This window comes from Trachinotus anak, unplaced genomic scaffold, assembly GCF_046630095.1.
Source record: "Trachinotus anak isolate AG129_WGS33_773 ecotype Australia unplaced genomic scaffold, CSIRO_AGI_Tana_v1 ptg000008l, whole genome shotgun sequence".
Taxonomy (NCBI): domain Eukaryota; kingdom Metazoa; phylum Chordata; class Actinopteri; order Carangiformes; family Carangidae; genus Trachinotus; species Trachinotus anak.
The window spans coordinates 8,532,816-8,554,792 of NW_027273859.1; the positions used below are offsets into that span (position 1 = coordinate 8,532,816).

General features: G+C 41.8%; 1 protein-coding gene across 2 annotated transcripts in view; it reads right to left on the bottom strand.

Annotated features, from left to right (window-relative positions):
* Positions 1 to 4,910: 4,910 nt before the first annotated feature.
* Positions 4,911 to 21,977, bottom strand: part of LOC139623795 (transmembrane protein 132C) — a 128,950-nt gene continuing 111,883 nt past the window's right edge. For both annotated transcript variants that reach the window (XM_071482342.1, XM_071482344.1), the window contains 4 exons: positions 16,326 to 16,534; positions 11,653 to 11,926; positions 8,680 to 8,871; positions 4,911 to 6,802 (listed from right to left, as the gene is read on the bottom strand). In XM_071482342.1, the coding sequence (XP_071338443.1) occupies positions 5,633 to 6,802; positions 8,680 to 8,871; positions 11,653 to 11,926; positions 16,326 to 16,534 (1,845 nt within the window). In that variant the 3' untranslated portion in view covers positions 4,911 to 5,632. The remainder of the gene's footprint in view (positions 6,803 to 8,679; positions 8,872 to 11,652; positions 11,927 to 16,325; positions 16,535 to 21,977) is intronic.

The following is a 21,977-nucleotide window of genomic DNA, read 5'->3' on the forward strand; positions in this document are numbered from 1 at the left end:
GTAGTGTTTTTTTTTTTGTTTGTTTTTTTTTAACAGGGTTTATGAGCCAAGGTTCATGATCAAGGTTTTTGATAGAGTACACTGCATATATAAACAAGATTCCACTTTTTTGCTATACTAGGACATGGGTGGGGGGTGTTGGTCTGTCAGTCCACAACTTTGGTCCAGACTGAAATATCTCAACAACTACTGGATTGTATTGCCATTAAATTTTATACAGACATTCATGGTCACCAGAGGCTGAATCCTGATGACCATTGTCACTAGGATGCATCCTGTGACAGTTTCATTAGCACCATCAGAAGTTGAGTATTTACTTATCCTATGAAATATCTCAACATCAGTGGGACTATGGGACAACATTATGGACAATTGGCAGAGGCTGTATCCTGATGAATGTGGTGATCCCATGATTTTCCCTGTAGTGCCACCATGAGGTCTGCAGTTGTGTTTTGACTGAAATGCATTTAGTTCAAAGCGATGCTCTGCCTATGTAGAAAATACAACATTTCACAATAAAAGTGTTTTGTGAAATGTTGTGTTTTAACCTTCAAGGCATTAGAGCATTGAAGTACATTAGAGCTGCCAGCATGGCTTTAGATCTCGGCCTTTTTTAATATTTCCAACACATTACCTGCCTAGAACTACTCTCCTCCCTGCCACTCTTTTTGGGGGCATGTAGCAGTCTAACATAATCTACATGTTAAGCTGCTTTTGTTGAGTTTTTTTTGTGTGGCCATTTTATGGCTTTATTATTTGACAGGACAGTAGAGAGTGACAGGAAATGGGCCAGACAGAAGTGGACTGACATGCAGCAAAGGCTGGCCAGGAGTCAAAGCGGGGACTCACCTGCATAGAGCATATGCGCACATGTGGTATGTGCCCAAACCACTCAGCTATCGGGTCGCCCCAATGTTAAGCTGCTTTTAATTGTATTACAAAGTCTTACCTGTGTAATGAGCAACTGGCAGATGCTCCCTGAGATGTTCCTCCAGTAATTGGAGGATTAGGAGGTATCATCTCATGTTAATTAAGATAAGCTAATGCAGACACAATGTTAAAGAAAACGGCCAAGCAGACAAACCGCCCATCTCTAAGTACTAATCGTCTACATTTACATAGAGCTAATTATCTTATCTGGGCTGTCTTTGTTGGTAGGCATCCTGGAGCCTTTTCTGTGGGATATTTCAAATGGGGCAGTGTTGGATAAGAGACAAGTTTTTAAACTCAGGGTTGATCTGTTTCTAACACGCTACGCCAATGAAGTCTTGCTGAGGATATGAGGTGTGGAAAGAAAAACATATGTCAGGCCTCTCACAATCTCCTGTTCCAGAAAATGTGCTAGTCTTGTCACTTGAAAGACTGTTTTCTGTGGGACTGAGCACAACGGCGGGTTAAGGATGTTCATTCAGACAGATGATCTGTGAAATAAGCAACCGTAAAAAGCTTTAATAGCTTACATCCATCTGGATTTATGGCATCAACCTTGGTTATTATGTGCAGGCCCTGTGGTTTAGAGCATCTTATTTGTACAGAATGGGGCTTGACTTCCATAAAACAGTGCAGATATCAAGATAGATCTTTCTCAGGCACATTGAGGAATATCATTCGTGCCATTTGTATCTTGGTAGCGCTCTGACCCTCTATTGTTTTTCCAGCAGGTCAAAAATACCCCGGCCTGTCTCAGAGCGCTGGCTGATATGTCGCTCCCCTGTGCACGGTGCCCTGCTAGTCCTCCAGGGCCGATACATCCAAATGACATGGTTGGGTTCTCACGTCATGCTGCTGAAGGGCTTCGCTAGCTAGTTTATTTGTTTATTACCTTTGGGGGTTTGAGTCATCACTGATATTTTTGTTGTGCATCTGTTTATGCTGGTGTGTGTTTGTGTTTGTATCACTTTGTGGGAAAAACTAATTGTCCACTTGTATTTCGGGGGACACACACCCATCCAGGGGACAAGAAGACCAGCCCACAACAGTTCATTTGGGGATGGGGACAAGCTAAAAGGATAAATTTGGAAACATTTTAAATATGTATTATAATCAAATCCTGTAAAATCCTATAAAAAGCCAAAACTATCAATTGATGCTACGTCAGTGAGCCCCACCTATTCAAGACATGACGTGTTGCTCCAATACAATGAACCTGGGCACTGCAGTTTATTTTGAGTCAGTGCCACATATGCTGTCTTGCTCACTGGGTCATCAAATGTGTATTAATCCCCGGCTTAAAAATAACACAACAAATCATCTGTTATGATTAGCACCTTAGAAAGTGATGCTGACAGGGTGGGAACGTCAGAATATTAAGGGATGCACTAATATATTGTAGATTTTTGATGTTTTTGTGGGATTTATTGACAATGATAGAGTATAGAATTGGGGTAAGGGGCTACCTTGAATGTAGTCAATAAAGAGCCTTTACTAGGACAGAAAGACAAGTTATTCTGTGTGTTCCCTGGTCAGGTGGGAGATTGTGTTTACAAGACACAGATTTGGCACAAGGGTTTTGTTTATGAACATTGTTGTCTCTGCTGCCCCGTGGCTCCATCTGTAGAAATTGGTAAGACCGGAATGTCAAGCTGACCTTGTCAGCTGTTCCTCCCTTCCTCTGCAGCAGCGTGTTTGTGTGTGTTCAGCTTCTGTAGAACTACTGTGAACTGATTTTAAAATGAATTCAAAGGAAGCAACATAAATCAAGCAGCGAATAATCATTTGGAAATTGCAAATACAGACCTGGCACATTAGGACCACAGGGAGCAAAGCCAACCATTAGTGAGAGTTTGTTGGTCTCACATCATCAATTTAATTAAAAATCCATTTAAGATGGAGGCCTGGGGAAGTTTTTTTTCTTTTCCTTTCAGGGAAGTCAAGACTTCAAGGCCGACAAAAATGATTCTTGAGTTACCATACTCCAAGAATGGAAGTGAATAAAATCATTATATCTGCTGTGCCACATCCCGGCAGGCACGAACACATCTAAAACCAGAGCCCAAGGGGGTGGAGATGGTGCGTCTTTAATGGCCTGTTCTACTCTTCCTACCTGAAGAGGCTGAGGCCATCCACGATGGTCACAGAAAGAGAGTCGCAGTGGTGTTTTAATTACACGGGGCCCTCCATCAATCATGCCCCTTGTGGCTGACAGTTAAATCCCTCCCAGACCTACTCTGGCTCCCCTCGCCCTTCACAGTCCACAGGCTGAGCACAGCAGCTACAGTCCCAGCACACAGCACACACTGCACACATACCCCCCACTTCAGTCCCCTGCAGCCACCGATAGAGACAGGCAGCAGATCGCACCACAGACGAAAAAAAAGAGCAATATTTTAGGACAGCACAAACAGAAACAGGCGTGGGGAGGGAGTTTTGTGTGCAATGGCTAAGCTGAGGTCTTCATTTTTTCACTTTCACTAAATTCAAGTTTCTTAAAAAGCTCAAAATATTGTGAACCCAGGAAACATTACCGTAGTTAGACAGACAATAAGCTTGATAACACTCACGTCTGTACAGTGTACATTTGACGCCCCCACCAGCAACCAGTTAGCCTAGCTTAGCATAAAGACTGGAAAGAGGGAAACAACTAGTCTGTTTCAGTCTGTGTCATTTTTACTCTTAACTGTGAGTGCAGTTTAAAAAGAACAGGTATAGAGTATTAATTGGTGATCTTTAGAGGTGATGGCAGGCCGATTTTGTTGTTTCCAGTCTTTATGCTAAGCTAAGCTAACTGTCTGCTAACTGCAGCTTCATATTTACCATACAGACATTGAGAGTCTTGTCAATCTTCTCATCAAAGTCTCTGCAAGAAAGTAAATAAGCTTGTTTCGCACAATTCCAAAGTACACCTTTTTTTTTTTAAATCTATCATGGCTTATTATCTTTCTTTCTTTTTTTATCATGTTATGTCAGTGTTGTGGCTCAGCACACAGTGGACCAACAGTAGCATCACAGAAGTTGAAAAAGAATTCATCAACAAGCTACTTGAACTAATTAAATAAAAGAAGAAAAGCCACTAAAGTTTAATACAGGTGCCTGGAGGGGCTCCATTCAATTCTGACTGTTGACATAACTGAGCTAATCTAAATGGCATCCCTAATTACACTCAAGGTAGTGCTACCATTTGCTGAAGTATCTCACCTCCCGTCTTCCAGGCTAATACTGTGAGCGTTGCTGATTAACAATCTGATCCACACTGCAGCAACAGTTAACATAATGTGAACACTTCTCTGCTTGATGGAAAATAATAACACAAAAGAACGCAATCAGCCAACACCACTGTGATGATAATAACGTTCACTGTGCAAAATGCAATTTTTCAGCCGACTGCTTTTGTTTAGGAAGTTTTCAGAGATGATTATTATTTGTGCAATTATCTGAATAATAAATGATCCATTTCCAAAAAGAAAACATTTCCCACCTTGCTGGCAATTATTCGTCTTTGTATCTACACACTCCCCAAGAGATGGAGAGCATATTATATCCCAGTTTGTCCATCAGCACGCTTTTCCTTGAGGATATGGGACAGAGGTTAACAAGGCCTTAATTGGCATTTTCTTCAAAGCTCAAAAAACTTTATACTGGAGGGCAAGAGGAGGAAATGTCACATTACCATGTTGTCCAGCCATTTAAGTTAAAAGCGCCTTCATACACTGGCTGTCATGTTAGGTGTTCTCATAGATGAGATGAGAGTATTAGTGGCCACTGCCTTCCTCCACTGGCTGGCAGGCATTCAAAGTAGAACATATTGTGTTGTGGCTTGTGGGTAAATTGCATCTCTTAAAATACTTTAGATACAAAGGTGACTATGTAATTGGCCCCCCACCCCCCCTTACCCCCTTCCCCACCCACATTCCTTCACTAAACTCAGGACGCGAGACATGAATAGGTTTATGATGCTGCAGTCAATAGAAATGATTCACACTCTTGACATTGTTGTGTATTTCTTAAATGTTATGAAAATACAATATACAGAGCAACAATACAATGCTTTGGAGACTGTTCAGTATATACATAACAGGTCTTCTGCCGTGTTAAGGAGGATGAGAATGAACCGGAAAGTTGTGCCTTTTTTTTTTTTTTTTTTTTTTTTTTCCCCAACGACATGCAGAGATTTCTCTTGGCTTGCTTTGGCCTCTCCAGAACTCTTTCACAGAATAAGGATCTGGCGTAAGAAATTAATATCCAAAATGTTACAAAACTTCCAAAACCATTTAATGTGCACACACATCCGGGAAAACATCTATCTAGTTATGTTACTGTTCTTTTTAAAATCTACATGTCGTCTGAATATCACAGGTCATACTTGCTGCAGGTGAGTCCTGGGATCATTACTTGAATTCTATCTAAACCCTGTAGTAATAAAATGATGATAAAAAGGTAATCATCGGATCAGCAAATGGGAAAAAGAAGAACCACCTGTTGCCCTCATTCACTGACATGTTTTTAGTTATTTATTCATCATCAGTCACTTGTGGAATCATGACAGTCCTCTAAAGTTTTAATGACCCTTTGGCAGTTTGGGGTGATTCTGAAGTAAATATCCTCTTCTTTCACCTTCTTATGGGTCCGGTTTTGGTCCAGACCACTTTCCTTGGAAAGGCATAAGGGTGAGTTTGTTACAAGTGCACACAGTACATTATGCCACCTCTTTTAAAGCACTGTCATTTAACCTTTCCATGTAATTGCGCAACTCCTTGGAGTCTCCCAGCTGCACGTCTTGGCACACCCACTTAATGTCCTGGCTGTGGCATCCAGTCAGTGTGTTAACAGTGGGGTAGCTATTGTCTGAGGGGATGGTGGTGAACGTGGTGAACTTGACACGCTTCCTCTTGGTGGTGGGTGAATCTCCTTTGCTGTCCTTGGCTATGCAGCCTGTGTCTGCCGTCCGGTGCACTTGGCCCTGCACATTCTTCTGGGCCGAGCCTCCGTTCAGCAAATGGCTGCCCTCCTCGAGGCCGCTGCTAGAGTCCATGATGGAGGTCTGTTCCTCCTGCTGCGGTGACAGGCTGATTTGGCTCTCCAGCAGCTCTGCTTCATTCCCCAACCACACCCAATCGTGGGCATGGTTCATGTTCTCCTGGCCCTCAATGGAGAGCTCCTTGTGGCGGTATTTCAGGGTATAGGAGATGCAGTTGATGAGAAAGACCAGGATGGCGAGGCAGAAGACCCCCAATAGGGCGTACATGCCGATCTCAAGGTCTGTGAGCCCGCGAGCAGACTGAATGAGGTCATCGTCCACGTTCCGGCCACGGGGCAGGTCCACTTGTGCGGGGAAATCAGCAAAGTCAATTGGCATGTTCTGGCTACTATCATCTGACAGTTTATCCCCATTGGGTCTGCGCATTATTGCGCTTCTGGTGGTGGTGGCTCTCCTCAACACGCCATCCTCCATGTCAGAGATGGAGCTACCATAGTAGTGGGTGTTAAGTCCGGTCCTGTCCTGGGAGGGGGAGAGCCTGCCTCTGTTCTCCATATCGTCTCCATCAGGGCCGTAGTCGCTGCCCCCACCTCTAGAGCTGTCACTATGACCAAACTTCACCCTGATGTTACAGTTCCCCGCTGCCAGGATGCTGCGGCGCTTGAACTTCTGGCAGACCTCACAAACAGTCATCTCCACCCTGACCAGCAGGCCTTGGCCCTCTGCCTCCGTCACAATGACAGGCCATTTCCATGAGGGGTCCTGCTGCACAGTCACTACTTCCTCATCTAGGGAGGTGGCTGTCAGGACAAAAAAGTCCGGATTATACAGGTCTAGAGGAGCCACAGAGCCGTCGCTGAACTGTAGCCAGGCGCTGATCAAGGCCTCCTGTGGAAATACACAAACAAACACACACGCACAACAATATAACAATATAAGAGAGAATAACATAGAAAAGAGAAAATAGTCGCTGACACAAAGATTATATTGTGTGCCTTTGTATTACAAAGAAATTGAAATTATAGTGAAAAAAGTACTGGTAGCTATCTTATTTCATGGAAGGAGATTCCATCATCAGTTGGTCTCAGACTTTTGGACCACTGTGTTTGTTTCCAGTGCATTGGCTATGAAATTGTGAAATTGCAAGGCTTCTTTGCAGGGCAGTTAGAGCATCAACCATGATGTTCTTCAGGCACATTGGTTGTTTCCATTGGCTTTTCCTCTCAGGAGAGTAGTGAAATGGAAAAAAAACCCACAATGATTATTTGGATTCAATGTTCCTTTTGTCAATGCGCCACACAGACTTACAGTATATTGTATGTGGAGCTTTCTAATGACGGAAAACATTGTAAGTTGAATACAAACTAAGTTGCGTGGTTCTGCTAACTCAGCGGCTATCTGGTCTAGGCCAAGGGGGGTACAGATTAAAAGATAGGCGGGAAAGATCAAACAGGAACATTAAACATTGTTCATGGGAATGAGGATTCGTTATACAGTAGGGATCCTAAGGCCGTCTCCTACTGCAATTTCACAATTTTTCTTTTAATGTTGCAAAAGGACAAATCCCCAAAGTGCTCTGTCAGTGCTCCCTAATTACTGACACCAGAGGACTTGCAGTGCAGTAGCGCCTGATTATCTGCATGCTACATATGGAGATAGGGCAGATAAATGGTCTTCCCATCCTTCCTTACTTGGAGAGAGCAGGTGAAGAGGAATTTAAAGGAGCAGTTCAGAAAACTTGTGAGAGAGCTTGACGGGCAGATCAAAGAGGCTACAATGAGAGTAGCCAGGCGAATGAGAAAGGGAAGTAAAATATGACAGAAGGGCCAAGTTTGGGCTGTAAGTCATATTTTGGTACAGAGGCCGTGGTGTTGCTTTTGCATGCTCTGCGATTAAGCTCCCGTTGCTATTAGCTGCCCAAGGAAACACATTCTGTCACACTCTGGCTTTCAAGCCTTGGAGTTAAGAGGGTTAGGGATGGTGTGGAACAAACAAATAGACACGTATACATGAGCACGTACACACTCACAGCTTTCTTTGATTGTAAAACTGCTCATTCAAGGACTCTGATAGTGTGAAATGGAATCTGGAAGAAGGTCTTTTGTTTTTGCACAGTAATTAAGGCTGAAAAAAGCACATGCTTTGGCTTCAGTAGATATATATAAAATCGTGTCTTTCATCAAGTGGCTATCAACACAAAAGGAGAATAATTTAATATCCTAGAGATAATAATTGCTGGTGTAAAACAAATTAACTCATTCTCTGTCTTAATCAGAACTGGCTAAATAGTGTTTGCAAATAATTACTGGTCTTTGTTTTCAATCTATTAGATTAGAATCAGCATTAATGTAAAGGAAGCTTTGTATTCAACTGTGGTGGCTAAGGGACATTAACTATGAAGCAAAGCTCAATTCATACTCATTTTTTTTTTTGTTTGTTTTTTTTTTTTTTGTTCCAAAGTTTACCTCAGGTCCTTTATACCAGTGGTCCTCAAAGTAGGGTACGGGGACCCCCACAGGTACTTGAGGCGGTTCCTGGGGGTCCCCAGCAAAAACGGGAATCATTTATTTTTTCCATCCATAAGTAACACAATGACAGAGTGTGTGATTATTTGGGTTATGGGTTTCAAACACTTTCTGTTATAAATCATCTAAAAACTAAAATCTTATCAGAGGATGTCCGTGGTCTAATATGTGTCACTTCGGGCTCCTTGATGTAAAAAAGGTTTGAGAACCATTATACAGTATAAATCACAGTATCCTGACCTGCTTGGGGCTCTGCAGAACCTCCTGTGTGGTCGTGGTTGCCAGGATGGCTCTGTTGCTTCCTGGACTGAGCTGTAGGCTCATGGAGAGCCCCATCACCAGCTGTACCCCCAACTCTGTGATGGTGACTTTGTCATCCACCACTGTGATAGTCTTCTCTGCCAGGATTGAGTCAGACAAAGGGGACAACACCTAGAAGGTGCATAGAAAAGACAGTGAGAAGAAAAGAAGGGAAAGAGATTACACATTCCAACATTAAAGGAATTTTGAAAGGAAAAGCGGAGGAATTGTTTTTTCTTCCACAATATACCTCTCAAATACGTGGTTGTCAGGCAATAACCTGTGACATTCTAGTATGATCAATTACCACTGTGCAGCAGTACAATAGTGACTCAACCCACTGTATAGCCTGTTCATGAAAGCCTTTTCATTTCCTCTAAACTCTAAACACCCAGGGTTGGGGAGGTCTCTCCCAGGAGAAATCAGCAGTGACAACAACATAGCTGCACAGAGAAAAAGAGCACTACCTATAGAAACTTCATCAACAGAAGATTCAAGCAGAAATAAGTCAGCAGTGGTCACACCATCTGATTGACGGGCGATTCCTGCCAAGTGGCATGAAAAAACATCTCATCAATGAGTTCTTAGCAGTGAAGACGTCAGCGACATGAAAAAAGCGGATTACCACGATTTATAGCAGATTTAAGAAAATGTCTTTCCAAGTGTTTCATCTCACATAAAAGACTCACAAGCCCCTTCACAATATGCAAAATGATACACAAAACCTAGCTTTTTATTTTATCTCTTTACTCACACACTTGGCTGCCATCCAACCCCCATGGTAAGAATCCATTCCCTTTGATTAATACTGGTAATCTAGAGGAGAAGCACACTTTAACCCCACAATAGAGGCAAGAAGTCTAACTGTGCTTATGATGGATACTATGAGAGGTATGTGTGACTTTCTCTGCATGCAGACATCTCAACTTGCTGCAGTCTGCGTGGCCTGTGGCACGGGTGGTCACAGTCAGACCGTCACGCTCATCATGTTTTTCCAGTTTGTGCTTCTTTTGTGAGAGCATGGATGTTTTGCGAAGGTGAAGACGCGTCCGCACACAGACAAACGGGTGAGTGCTTGACACCAGGAAGCAGATCCCACTCACACAGATGCCATTAGGAGGCTGATATTCATCCAGTTAGCCTGGAGAGCCCGACAAACCAAAGGGGCGAGAGGGAGGACCCACTCACTGCTGAGAGCCCACAGTACAGACTGTGACACATCAGTAAGCACCTGTCTGCACTAGACAAAAGGACACACTAGTTAAATCGTAGCAGTGACAGTGAAATGATATGTTCACACTCCAGCAGTATGTTATTCTAACGTGTATAGTATTTTGTGCTGACAGAGTAATGTTCCAATGTGCAGCTGAATAAAGTACATATATATTAAATCTACTTCATTGTTTTTTTCATACACTTTTTATATAATATAAAAATTATATAATTACAATAATTTGAATGTAGTTGAAACTCTTTTAGTGTTAAAATCATAACTACTACTAGTATCAAGACATTCGAATAATTACTAAATTGTGTCATCACTAAAACAGACCTTTCCCATGATGACTGGCAGCCTCCTGTGCCGTCTGCAATGCATTTTATGTTGTGAGTCATCAGATTTTGGCAGACACCTGTCCTGAACATCACGAGATGGGAAGGAGGCGCTGATCTTCCAACACAAACATGACCCAGATCCCAGCAATAGCAGATGGTAAAATGACGGAATGCGTATTCCCTATTATCAAGAGATGTTTCCAGATCCTCCTCTTTCTTCTCATAAAGCATTGATGGGCACAGGGAGAAGGACAAGCGGCTCGACCCTCTTTGAGACAGGAAGTATGGACTTTGTTTGGGAAGAATTGACACAAGTGGAATGCTAAAATGACTAGCGCTCCCTGGCTCCTCATTATCATTAACAATGCCAGTAACATGAAACAGCAACTACTGTGACATTTTTATTTAGGTCTGTGTATTTAAGAACCACCACTGAGTTAAAACTTTGGCCTTGTTTTTCATAGTTCTAGCCATTTCTTTCAATTATGATAACATTTTACTCACCAAAGTAGTTGCTGAGATCTGGGAACATGGTCACATTGCTACAGCGAAATCCACGAGCGGCCGCACAGTTGGACAGGTTAAGCCATGACTTAATGACTTAAACCAGTTTATTTGGAAGTGAGCACATCAAAATGTTGACAAAAATAACTCATTTCACAGGTAAACCATGTTAACCATATGATGCATGTTTAAACAGCCAGCTGGGGTGATAATGTTACTGCTCATCTTCCTTTTCTCTTCTGACTAAGTTTGGCCAACCTGTGAGTGTGTACCAAACTGACTGTTCAACTACTCATGTTTCTTGCTCCATCTGACTGATATGAAATTAAACAAATGATCAAAAATTCAAAAATTAGACCCTGAAATAAGTATTAAAGAATTAACATTTGCATTTACATTAACATGTAATTAACTTTTAATAATTCTTTAAAGGTGCTATTTGTCAGATTTCTTGCCGGGAGTGGGTTGGTGGTGATTGTCACTTGACAAGAGCCTCAGCCATTGCTGTATTCATATCACAGGAGGTTATAATACCCCTCTCAGCAGGGCTACATCCTCAGGGCAGGCTGGACATTGCAGTGAGTCGCTATCGGAAAATCGAGACAGGCAGGGGCTTGCTGGTTAGCATGTTAATCTCAGTAGAATAAAAGACATGATAGAGACAAGAGTTAACTTTGGCATTGCTTTCCACCTCTGGAGACAGCTCTTGGTGAGTAAAGGAATAAAGTTTGATGCTGAAATTGTAACGTTTCTTCTAGACTGGTAGGTAAACAGCTGTTAATGCTAACTTTAGCTATGTAGCAATAGCTAACCCTTCTTTAAGCAGTGGCCCTTTAAAACTGACACATGGCCTACCTGGATAGTGGTCATCCCAATGTCGAGTCCCACCAGTATCCTCCTGTCCAGTAGCTGTGCAATCTGGGGGTCCTCTACCTTCAGGAAGTCCCACACCAGCTCTGTGATGTCCACCTGCCAGTCGGTGCCAAGCATGAAGCTGGTCTGGCCTCGAGAATCAGCTGACTCAGCCACAAAATGGGTCAAGACTCTGACCATGGCGTGCTGGTACTGCAGAGTGCAGCTTCGTCCTCGTCTATCTTCATCATCCTCATCCTCACTATCCCGTGTGGACCTGGCAAAAAATAATAATTATAAAAAAAGAAACTGTTATACTCTAGGGATAGCAAAGTTGGTTGGTCCCCTATTTGGTCCAGACTGACATATTTCAACTAACTACTTACTGGCCATTACTTGCTATAAAACAGACATTAATGATCCTCAGTGGATGAAGCCTAATGACTTTGGTGACCCCTGACTTTCTCTTGACCTTTGCCACTATGAGGTTGACATTTGTGGTTTTGAGTGAAATATCTTGACAACTATTGGATGGATTGCCATGAAATACACACACTCATTTTCCTCAGGGTGAACCGTAGTAACTTTGGTTATTCTCTGACATTTTATCTAGGGCCAGGTCAACATCTGAATTTGTCCAATGCTTGTGCTTGTGAAAACTAAGGACATTCCCATCAGCCTCAGCTGTACTTCGTTTTTTTCAGCACTGCACGCTGCCTTGATGTGTGTTTTCTGGCATTTTCAGCAGTGTTTTCACTTAAACCGATTTCTGTCACATGTTCTGACACACAGCAGTGTAACTCATACAGGGATGTTTACTTGATGAAAATCCAGTAATTATACGGGCCGTTAAGAGAGGATCAGTCCAACGTATGGCTGTCATTTTTCTTTTTCAGTGTCTCTCCTTCACCATTTTGGAGCGCCAGGTCTGGATTGTGAATGTGTGTACATCGTCTTACTGCTTTACTTAATAGCCTCCCTGATTGCTCAGTTGCTAGCAAATCTAATTTTATTACTGTAGGCCACAAATCAGCCAACAGAGGCTCAGCTCTTTTTCAGCTGAAAAATTGCTCTGAGTATGACAAACTGGCTTTAAATGGTTACAATACTGCTGCACTATCATTAGATTTTGCCCATAACTGTTTTCTTTTATTTTGCTTCAACAAACAACTTTATAAAAAACAACAGATAAAGGACCCTGATATGTTGAGAAAGCAATGTTTGAATGGTTGATCTGGGAGGATAAATGACAGGAACCTGGGATACTTGCAAACAGAAAAGTGCTTTGTCAACAAAACTACTAATAATTTCCTGTACTGTAGACTTAACACCCGCCTCTCCATCTAATCATCGTCATTTGTTCCTCTGGCTCACTCTCTCTCAAACACAAATACACGCCAGCAAAGGTTTTGATCATGATAAAGAGGACAGGGAAAGAAATTAATCTCTTAAACTGTTTTTCTTGCGATTATCCGCTCTACTCATCTCTTTCTGTCTGAATCCCCCGAGAAATCTGACTGCATGCGAAGCCGTGGGAATAGAGATGTTGGCCGCACACTCCAGAGAAAAGCTGAGAGTACAGTGAGACTTGGAGTTAAGGGCTTAAAACTTTCGCCAGCAGGACAAATTTCACATGTAGCTGAGTGACAGTCATTAACAGAAGAAATTACTCTACTGTGGATTTTGTAGGATCACTTGATTCAGGATTCCACAAGGTTCAAGAACAGCAAGTGATTCCCAGTTCAAATTTTGACTGAACTGTAGTGCCCAATTAAAAATCAAGTTTTACTTTTCCAAACTTTATATAAAAGTTTTATAAATAAGTATTTCTCACATATTAAAAATTCATGACTCAATAACCCAATTAAAATAAAACAACAGTTTAACACAAAGTATTTCATTAGGACTGTGTAAGTGTGGTTTGATCAGCTTTGTTTAACAGCGACCAAACAACAACCCACCATCTGTCTTTTCAGTTCAAATGCTGCTAAATCCTGATTGGTTCACAAAACTTTCCAACATCACCTTTTTCTAGCTGAAATGAAAGTCCTAGTCCAAGTCATACCACTACACACAGTTGGTAGAGCTGCTGTTGTGTAACACCACAAACATGACTTTTAACTGTATTTTAAAAGTTTTGTTATGAACACTTTATTAGAAACACTTATAATGCTTGAGTGAATTAGCTCTGCTGATCAGTTATGCCTCAGTAGGCCCTATACCTCACATTTAATGCATATTCATTAATGCTAACTCCTCCACTGATGACTTTTGTGTCAGTTTCCACACAGTTGTCTAATGCTGCATCAAATTCACAGGTAAGGACAGGGTTATTTGAGTTCCTTTGGTCGATAATATTTTTGTTTCATCAAATGCGTGGAGCTTCATTGCTGGGTTACCTTAAGTCCACCACGGCTAATTAAAGTCCGACCTTTGGATCCACATATAAACAAAAGAACTCCCAGCTGCATGAAATGTAGCACTTGTTGAGGAACACTGTTTTTTTCCCCCAACACACAAACTAAGGTTTGTGAAACATAAATTTCTGAATCATTTTTACATAATTCATAATTTCTGTGCTCCTTTCAAAATCTTCCTGTTCTCTATTGTCTCGACATGCTCTCTCCACTCATTTGCATATTACATGCAGAGGAGAAAACCATCTGCCAGTGATTTCAGTCACTATCTTCTAATTATTCCACTGGCAGTAACTAAAAGTTTTTCACTGCTTTGGTGAAATCCCCTTTCGAATCATTGTGAGAGTTTTGAGCGTAAACAGAATTTGTTATTTGACATTCACGGTCAGTGAATTGACAAATAGCACTAATGTTGCAAGAGTATGTACCGACATATTGACTGAATCAATGTTTAAACAGTGCATTTGTAAGGACATTTCTACATGCAGGTATTAGCAGGGTGCGATGGATTCAGGAGTAAACAAACTGATAGTGAAGTCCAACTATTTTAGCTCCGGTATAAATCTGATATGCCAGTTGTTGTGCAGCCATCTCAAAATCTAATCTAAGGTTAACCTAATAAACAAATCACACTTCGTGCAGAGAACAACCTGCTTCACAAAGCAATTTTTCTTTCCGCTTTGTTCACTTTCAAACCCGTCTCCGACTTCAGAGGAGATGCTGCATATTAATGCGTGTGCCATGCTTATTTTTGTTGTGCCCCCTGGATTGTGTGCTGTTATTTGTTTTGGCATTTTGCTGCATTTTATTTTCTGCTACAATAACATGACGAAGGTCATTTGGACAGAAATAGGCAATGATGCTTCTATATATACAGAAGCAGCTCTATCTGACAAGGGTTGATTGTGTTTTTTATTGTTTAAAGCTTGTTTGAATCTTGTCGGGAACTCAGGTACAGCAGTTTGTTTTACAGTAAAAAGAGAGGACTCAGTACACATAGCTTAAAACAACTTGGTATAAAAAAACATCAAAAATTGATTAATAAAAGGCAAGTGCAGGAAAAATTTTAAAGCACTATAAAACAAGGGGGAAAAAAAGGAATCTCAATACACATATCTTAAAAGAAGTGTTAAGGGAGTGGTGCATGCCTGAGTGCTACACCTACACTTAGGTTTGCTGTCTGTGAAGGCTTATCTTGTCCTTGTTTTGACAGGGCTTAGAGAGGGAAGAGGTGAGCCATACAGGCAGTGTCAGTCAAAAACTGTGTAAGCAGTACTTTTGCAACTATTCCACTAACAGGCTTGAGGTCTCTTTATTTCTCATTTCTCTTTGACTTCACGACTTGCCAGTCTGGCTGATAGAGGAAAGTCCTGCCACTTGCTACTGTCACTCACTGGCACAGCTCCATGTGGGCTTATGGACGGTGGACCAAAGCCCATTCTGAACGACAGGCATAGTGCTACTTTGCAAGGTCATGCCTGTTATCCCCAGATAAACAAAGAGCAGTGGAAGACAGGGAGAAACAAAGCTTTCTGCCGCCCATCATCAGCAGCGCTGGCGACAACAATGACAACACAACTTGGCTATCCCCGTTGATAAAGGCATACCAGCACACAGCTGGGAGAGCAACATCCTCAACAAGCCATGGCATTAGTCGAATGCTGTACCTCTGTCACTCAAAATAAGAGGGGAGCAGGGATAATTAGAGTGGCCACACTGGCTGCGTGGGATGAGTTCAAGTCCAACCTCAAGGCTTTTCCAGAAGTAATTACTGCAGGTAGGCTGATAGCTGCTCCATCAATTGATGGATTTCAACAGTTGCAGAGCAGCACTGCACAGCGGCGTTGGCAGAGGTGCTGCTAGTGATGAGGCCCCAGGGGAGAGGTCTGACCTCCAGACAGCTCTAATAATGTTCTGTCCTACTGACGACTAAGAGGTGCAATGGCAGGACACCTTAAGACAGACGTAATGACAAGCTGTACTGCACAGGTCAGCCATTTTGTTATCAGCCATGAACTGTCAGTAGGACTGAAGTCAGGACGAGACAGGTGGAGTGATGTTCAGTCATATACTTATCCTACATCATCATTATCTTGTCTTATTTCTTTATTGTAAATAATCACAGAAAAACATACTTTATATTTATATTCATGGTGTAGTCTGATATATTAAAAACTGTATAAGAGATATATTAAAAATAAGAGAGCAGAACACACTGTCACAAAGCCCTGTAACTGCCAGATGCATGCAGTACTGTACCTCTGACTGGGCGCCATGATGGGTACCCTCCACCCTTTGATCTGGCTGAGCTCCGTGTCTGACACCTCAATCTGGAGGGGGAGTCGAGGGATCCACACGCTGAGCTCCAGCTGAGCGCTCAGGTATCCGTAGGTGAAGTTCACCATCATCTTCACCTTGCCCTTCATCTCCTTGCCATTCACAAAAACGTAGTCACACCTCTCTGACACCTGCGTGGGAGGAGAGGGGTGGATTAAGAGAGAGAGCGTTTAAGCTGAGCACTTCTGACAGTAGCACTAGATGACTACACAGTGAATTACACAGTGCAATATACTGTACAGTGTACACTTTAGGCCAGGCCCTCCAAGTTGATTATAAGGCTTTATACTCCTGAGCTCTCCACTGATACAGTATTCCTGTAACTACTTTGATCAAGATGAAAGCTCCTCTATCTGCTCCACACTCAGGAGAAGAGGGAGGAGGGCAGCAAGGACATCTTTGAACCTGAGGGAAAACAGGTTGGGGTCTGCTCCTCTGTTATAGTTCAGCCTACAGCTAAAAGAATAACCACCAGATGGAAACTAGTAAGAGGAGAGCAGTTGTCTCTCGATAAAATGACCAAACTAGAAGCCATCTGTTTCACAAATTGCTTTACAATAGGAATGAGTGGGCCAGTTCTATGCAATCAAAAGACACAACTTCTTGTCGCTTTGACTTGCTCTCTTTGATGCATCCCCCACCACCCCCCCACCCACCCCCCATACTTTTTCTTCATTTTTTTATACTAGTTCCAGTGTTTGACTCTCTCTCCCTTTCCTTTTAAAATCCTCATGATATGGTGTGAAAGCACATCAAATACATAACATACAGAAAATGCACAAAAAAGCAAGGTGTCCAGCACACACACACACACACACACACACACACACACACACACACACACACACACACACACACACACACACACACACACACATACAGATAATTAATCAATAAACACAGATACCCTGTTTTTTCTGGCCATTTTGTAAATTCCATTGCTTGCAACATGTAACAGCCTTGGCTAGAACCAGATGGAACTAGATGGTCTGGGAGCATATCTTTGTGCTACTTCCAAGTTATTTCTCCACGGTGAGATAAAACCATAAACAGCCATTCATCATGAAGTCGCAGCAGGACATCCTCTGTGACCAGGAAGAAAACTTTGTGTGTGACAGAAGTGAGCTCCCACTTCACATCACCTCCAGGGTGAAGTCAGCAGGAGAGTTTGTGTGGAAAATAAATTTGGTGGGTTTGTATAAATCAAAGCAGATGTTTGCAGATGTCCCAAATTGGCTTTATATTCAGTGCTATGTTTGTGCTTGCTAGCTGAACTAGTGGAGCATATGGGAACTTGTGGGAAAGCGTTCATCAAAGCAGTCATTAAAGTTCTTCCCCTGAATCCCTTCTGTTTATGCCTACATGGACACCAGCCGAACATCCCTTGGACGCTTTTGTAACTCATGGAGTTGCAGTCTCACCAGAAATCTATAATTATCATTTGTCTTACCGTTGACTGTAATCACAATCTTTTCTTAACCTTAACAAAGTATTAAGGGGGCTTTTGTAAGTTTATGCTTTGCCACTGAATGTGGTTTTTGCTCGGAGTGGGTGGTGGTGATTTTGGCTTGACAAGAGCTTCAGCCATTGTTGTCTTCATAATACAAGAGGTTGTAATATGCCCTCCGAAGAGTGCTTCATCTTTGGGACAGATTGAAGGCCACAGTCAGTTGCGATGGGAGAGTGATGAGTCAAGCTGATAGTTAACAGTGGCATTGCTTTCCACCACTGGAGACAGCTCTTGGCGAGTAAAAGTTTGGTGCTAACATTTCCTCTAGTCTGGTAAATAAACAGGTGTTAATGCTAATGTTGGCTTTGTAGGGATTGAAAAACTTACAAGTAGCTCCTTTAACCATAGTTGATTTGCCTTAAAAATAATCTTTCTAAGACTACTAATATAAAAAGTACTCAGACCCTTTAATTAGTACTGTACTGAAATACAGTACTTGAGTGAATATAATTCGTTACTTTCCACCATTGTTCTGAACCTTAACCATAAGTGTATGCACACTGCCACCTTGAACCAAATTTAATTCTTATTCTCTTTTTTCTTCCTTTTGTTTCATTTTTTTGGATTAGAGTTGACCATTTTTAAATGACATGAAAATATCTTCACTGAACAGCTATCTAACAAAAGCAGTGGACTTGATGTCTGTACACTGGCCAGAGCCAGAGACAAGAATCTCTAAAAGCTCCTGTGAGAAAACTGAAAAGGCTGCTGCAGGGCATCCTTCAAGGCTACAGCCAACCTTCAGAGAATGTCTGTTCAAGACTGCACAAGCCCTGCATTCGCAAGTGGACGGGTGTAGGATCAATGGATATTTTCTCTATGATATTACAGTCAATAAAGAGAACATTTATAGTAGTACCTTGCTCCAGCACTAGTGCTGCACAGTACTGCAATGTAACAGGGACTGCCGGAGTTGCTTAATGAAGCTTTTGAACATTTCTACAAGGGCGGCATCGCTCCCGCAGCTACAGTCAGTCATGGAGCAGATTGGGCTCCATCAGGGCTCCCAGTGTGAGAGTGTGTTTAAACTGATAAAGATGTCAGAGGAGTCCCTGCTCCTTATCAGCCCTCATTGTTCAGCTCTTTCTCTCTCACTACACTCAGTCTGCTGAGACTGAAGTGCCTTTGACAACCCCTTAGTCTCAGACTTTTCTCACAAGCTGGGGCTCAGCAAACCTGTCTGCACGAACAGTAGATTGCAGGATATATAAGACTTGGGCTCCCTGTGAGGCTCATTGACTGTATCTAACTGTGATATGAATAATCGATAAAATAGATGCCACTGACAAATATGTTTATCCTTTCTTTCTTTTCTTACTTTTCTTGGTACATTCACAAAGAAATGGTATGAAGCCAGTTTACCTTTATTTGAAGTGGGGGGAAAAAATGTGTAAATTAGTGTGGGATTTATCAACATATAACTCTGCTACAGTATATCCTGTGATGGGCAAATTAACTCCCTGCTGGCATTTCTGCAATCTATTCCCCAACAATCTAAGCAGAAACAATTATGGAAAACATGGCAGCTGACATCCAGCCATCCCAATACATTACACTGATGTGCTTACACCCTCCTGCTACGCTATATTATTGGCCAACATAGCTTCAAATCAATATTTTAACATATAAAGACATCCCCCACTTAATCAGCAATCCCTTTAACCCCTCATACGCCCTTGTGTTGTGGCTGACTGAGGGTTGGACTGTCTCTGTGAATTACACACTCTCTGTCATTCTGATTCATAAAGTATCATAAACGTCCAGGAGGATCCACTGCCACATTAATCAGACACATTAGGCAGCTAACGGGAGAATACTTACAGAGGACATTAAGGCTGTCTCTGGATCTAGCCAAGGAAATTAACAACTCACCAGACAGATACAATCCACGGCAGATATGAGCGATGGGAGTAGGGAGCATGAAGGTGGGCTGAGCCTGTCTCTGGCTTGTACACAGAGTTAGCTTGACAGAAGCAATTAAGCTGCTCAGACTCCTCTGCATGAGCTACGCCACTCACTTCAACACAAGAGGAATGTCTGTATATATACTAATATCCCTGTTTTCATGATAGCAGCAGTTGTAAGAGCCCACTCAAAACATGACCTTGAGTAACTACAGTTCATGTCTAACAAGGGGAAAATGCTTTTGTAACTCATGAATACACAACAGTGGAGTGTGTTTGTTTTGTTGTTTTAATTATTCTTTTCTATGTCAGCAACTGAAATCCGTCCAAAAACCTTTGGAGGCAAAGATATATTCTGAAACATTTGTTATATGCCAGAATATGGAAATATGAGTTACTCAGTATATGGTCATCATTTTTTATTTTCATCGAAATCCTAGTCAAAAAGAAGCAAAATTCAAAAATGCTCCACATAAAACTTGTGTGTGGACTAACTAATGTCATTTTAAACATGTATTAACCAATTTTATGGCTACTTGGGGGCAGCGTAAATAAGGCATGACCACAGCATTGACTTATTATCAATTTTTAAATTGATATGGTGAATTTGTTACATAACAACTGCATATTTACACTTCCAACAGATACACAGCAATGGTGTCATTCATCTGTAGTTGTGTTCTGGCTACTTGCCTTCTGGCTTGTAGTTTGCAAACAAATTGACATTTAAAATGTCATATTTAATATTTTTCTTTCTTTCTTTCTTTCTTTCTTTCTTTCTTTCTTTCTTTCTTTGCCACAAATTGGATGAAGACTCTCTCTCTCTTTCCTTCATCTCATGAGGTTTTCCATCAAGGTCAAGGAAAAGTGTTTGGGAGAGGAGATTATTTTGATTTTGCGATTGTAGCCCATGTCTTTTTTTTTTTTTTTTTTTGAGAGTGGCAGGTGAATTAGTGGAAATTAGCAGGAAATTAGCAGATTATTTCATTAGTGGACTTTCCTAAAGGCTCAATGCCAGAGGTACAGTATCTCATAGGATTTACCTTTTTCTGTCTCCAGGGGTTTAAGAGCAGACAGCAGGTACAGCACAGATGGCAAAGTGATAGCACAGTCTGCAGCAGACTTCACATGACAATATTCACAACTTTGATGTGTTTTGTGTTTGTTTTTTTTCTATCGGTGGACACTTATGGACTAAACGGGTATAAAAAATGGATGAACAGACAGACATTTGGACTTCATGATGACTTCTAAGGTAGGGAGTTGCCACCGTTTCACCATCTTGCTGGTTTACGATGTGGGTCAATCTGAATTAATAATACTCAGCATGTGAACAGTTGAATTGTGGCGAATCTATCTGAGCTAATGATGTGTAGATTGTCAATATTGACAAAAGTCTGAGCATTTATATCTTTATGCTGTTGCTAGCTGTCTTACTCAAGCTTTAAATTGGTCGCCAGCGACCAAGATTCAAAAAGTGAGCTGCTATCTGCTACCTGCAGACTGGTTAAATGGAGCTGCATAGTGAGACGTATCAGTTGGTGATTGTGTGTTTTTAAGCCTGGAGCACAGCTCACTCTCAGGGGAAGGTGTAGCTGCAGTGTTTCTGGTTTAACAGCACATTGCTGGGCAGGTGACAGGTGTGTATACAGTGTTTGTGTGCTCTGAAAGATGTCACAGCACAGGAAGTAATTTCATATCACTGCTGATCAGTGCTGGAGCCAATAGGAATCTGTGACTAGTGATCATTTGGCCCAAAAGTGAATGCCAATTGTCACATTTCTGACAAAAGCCAGATGTTAGTGGGAGTTGGCTGATTTTTTGACCAGTGTAAAGGGGGTTATGGTTTTAAGTCCTGTTTTTTGCCCTCTGTGTTTAGACTTTATGTGGAAAAATAGCAAAAACAACAAATGTATGGACTGAGATGCATGTGAGCCACAGGGGAGTAAAGGGACAGTTACTGGGGGAGGGGCATGAAGGCCTAGCTCTAATACTCACGGTTCCTCACTGATAAACATCACATCTTTGCCTACATATGTCAGCTAAAATTTCTTTAAGCAAGAAAAAGCTCCAAAGAGGATTAAAAAAGCATGGGATCTCTTGAGCATGTGAGCATGTGATTTCTTTTCAAGTTCACTGTAATTTTATGGTCACAAATGA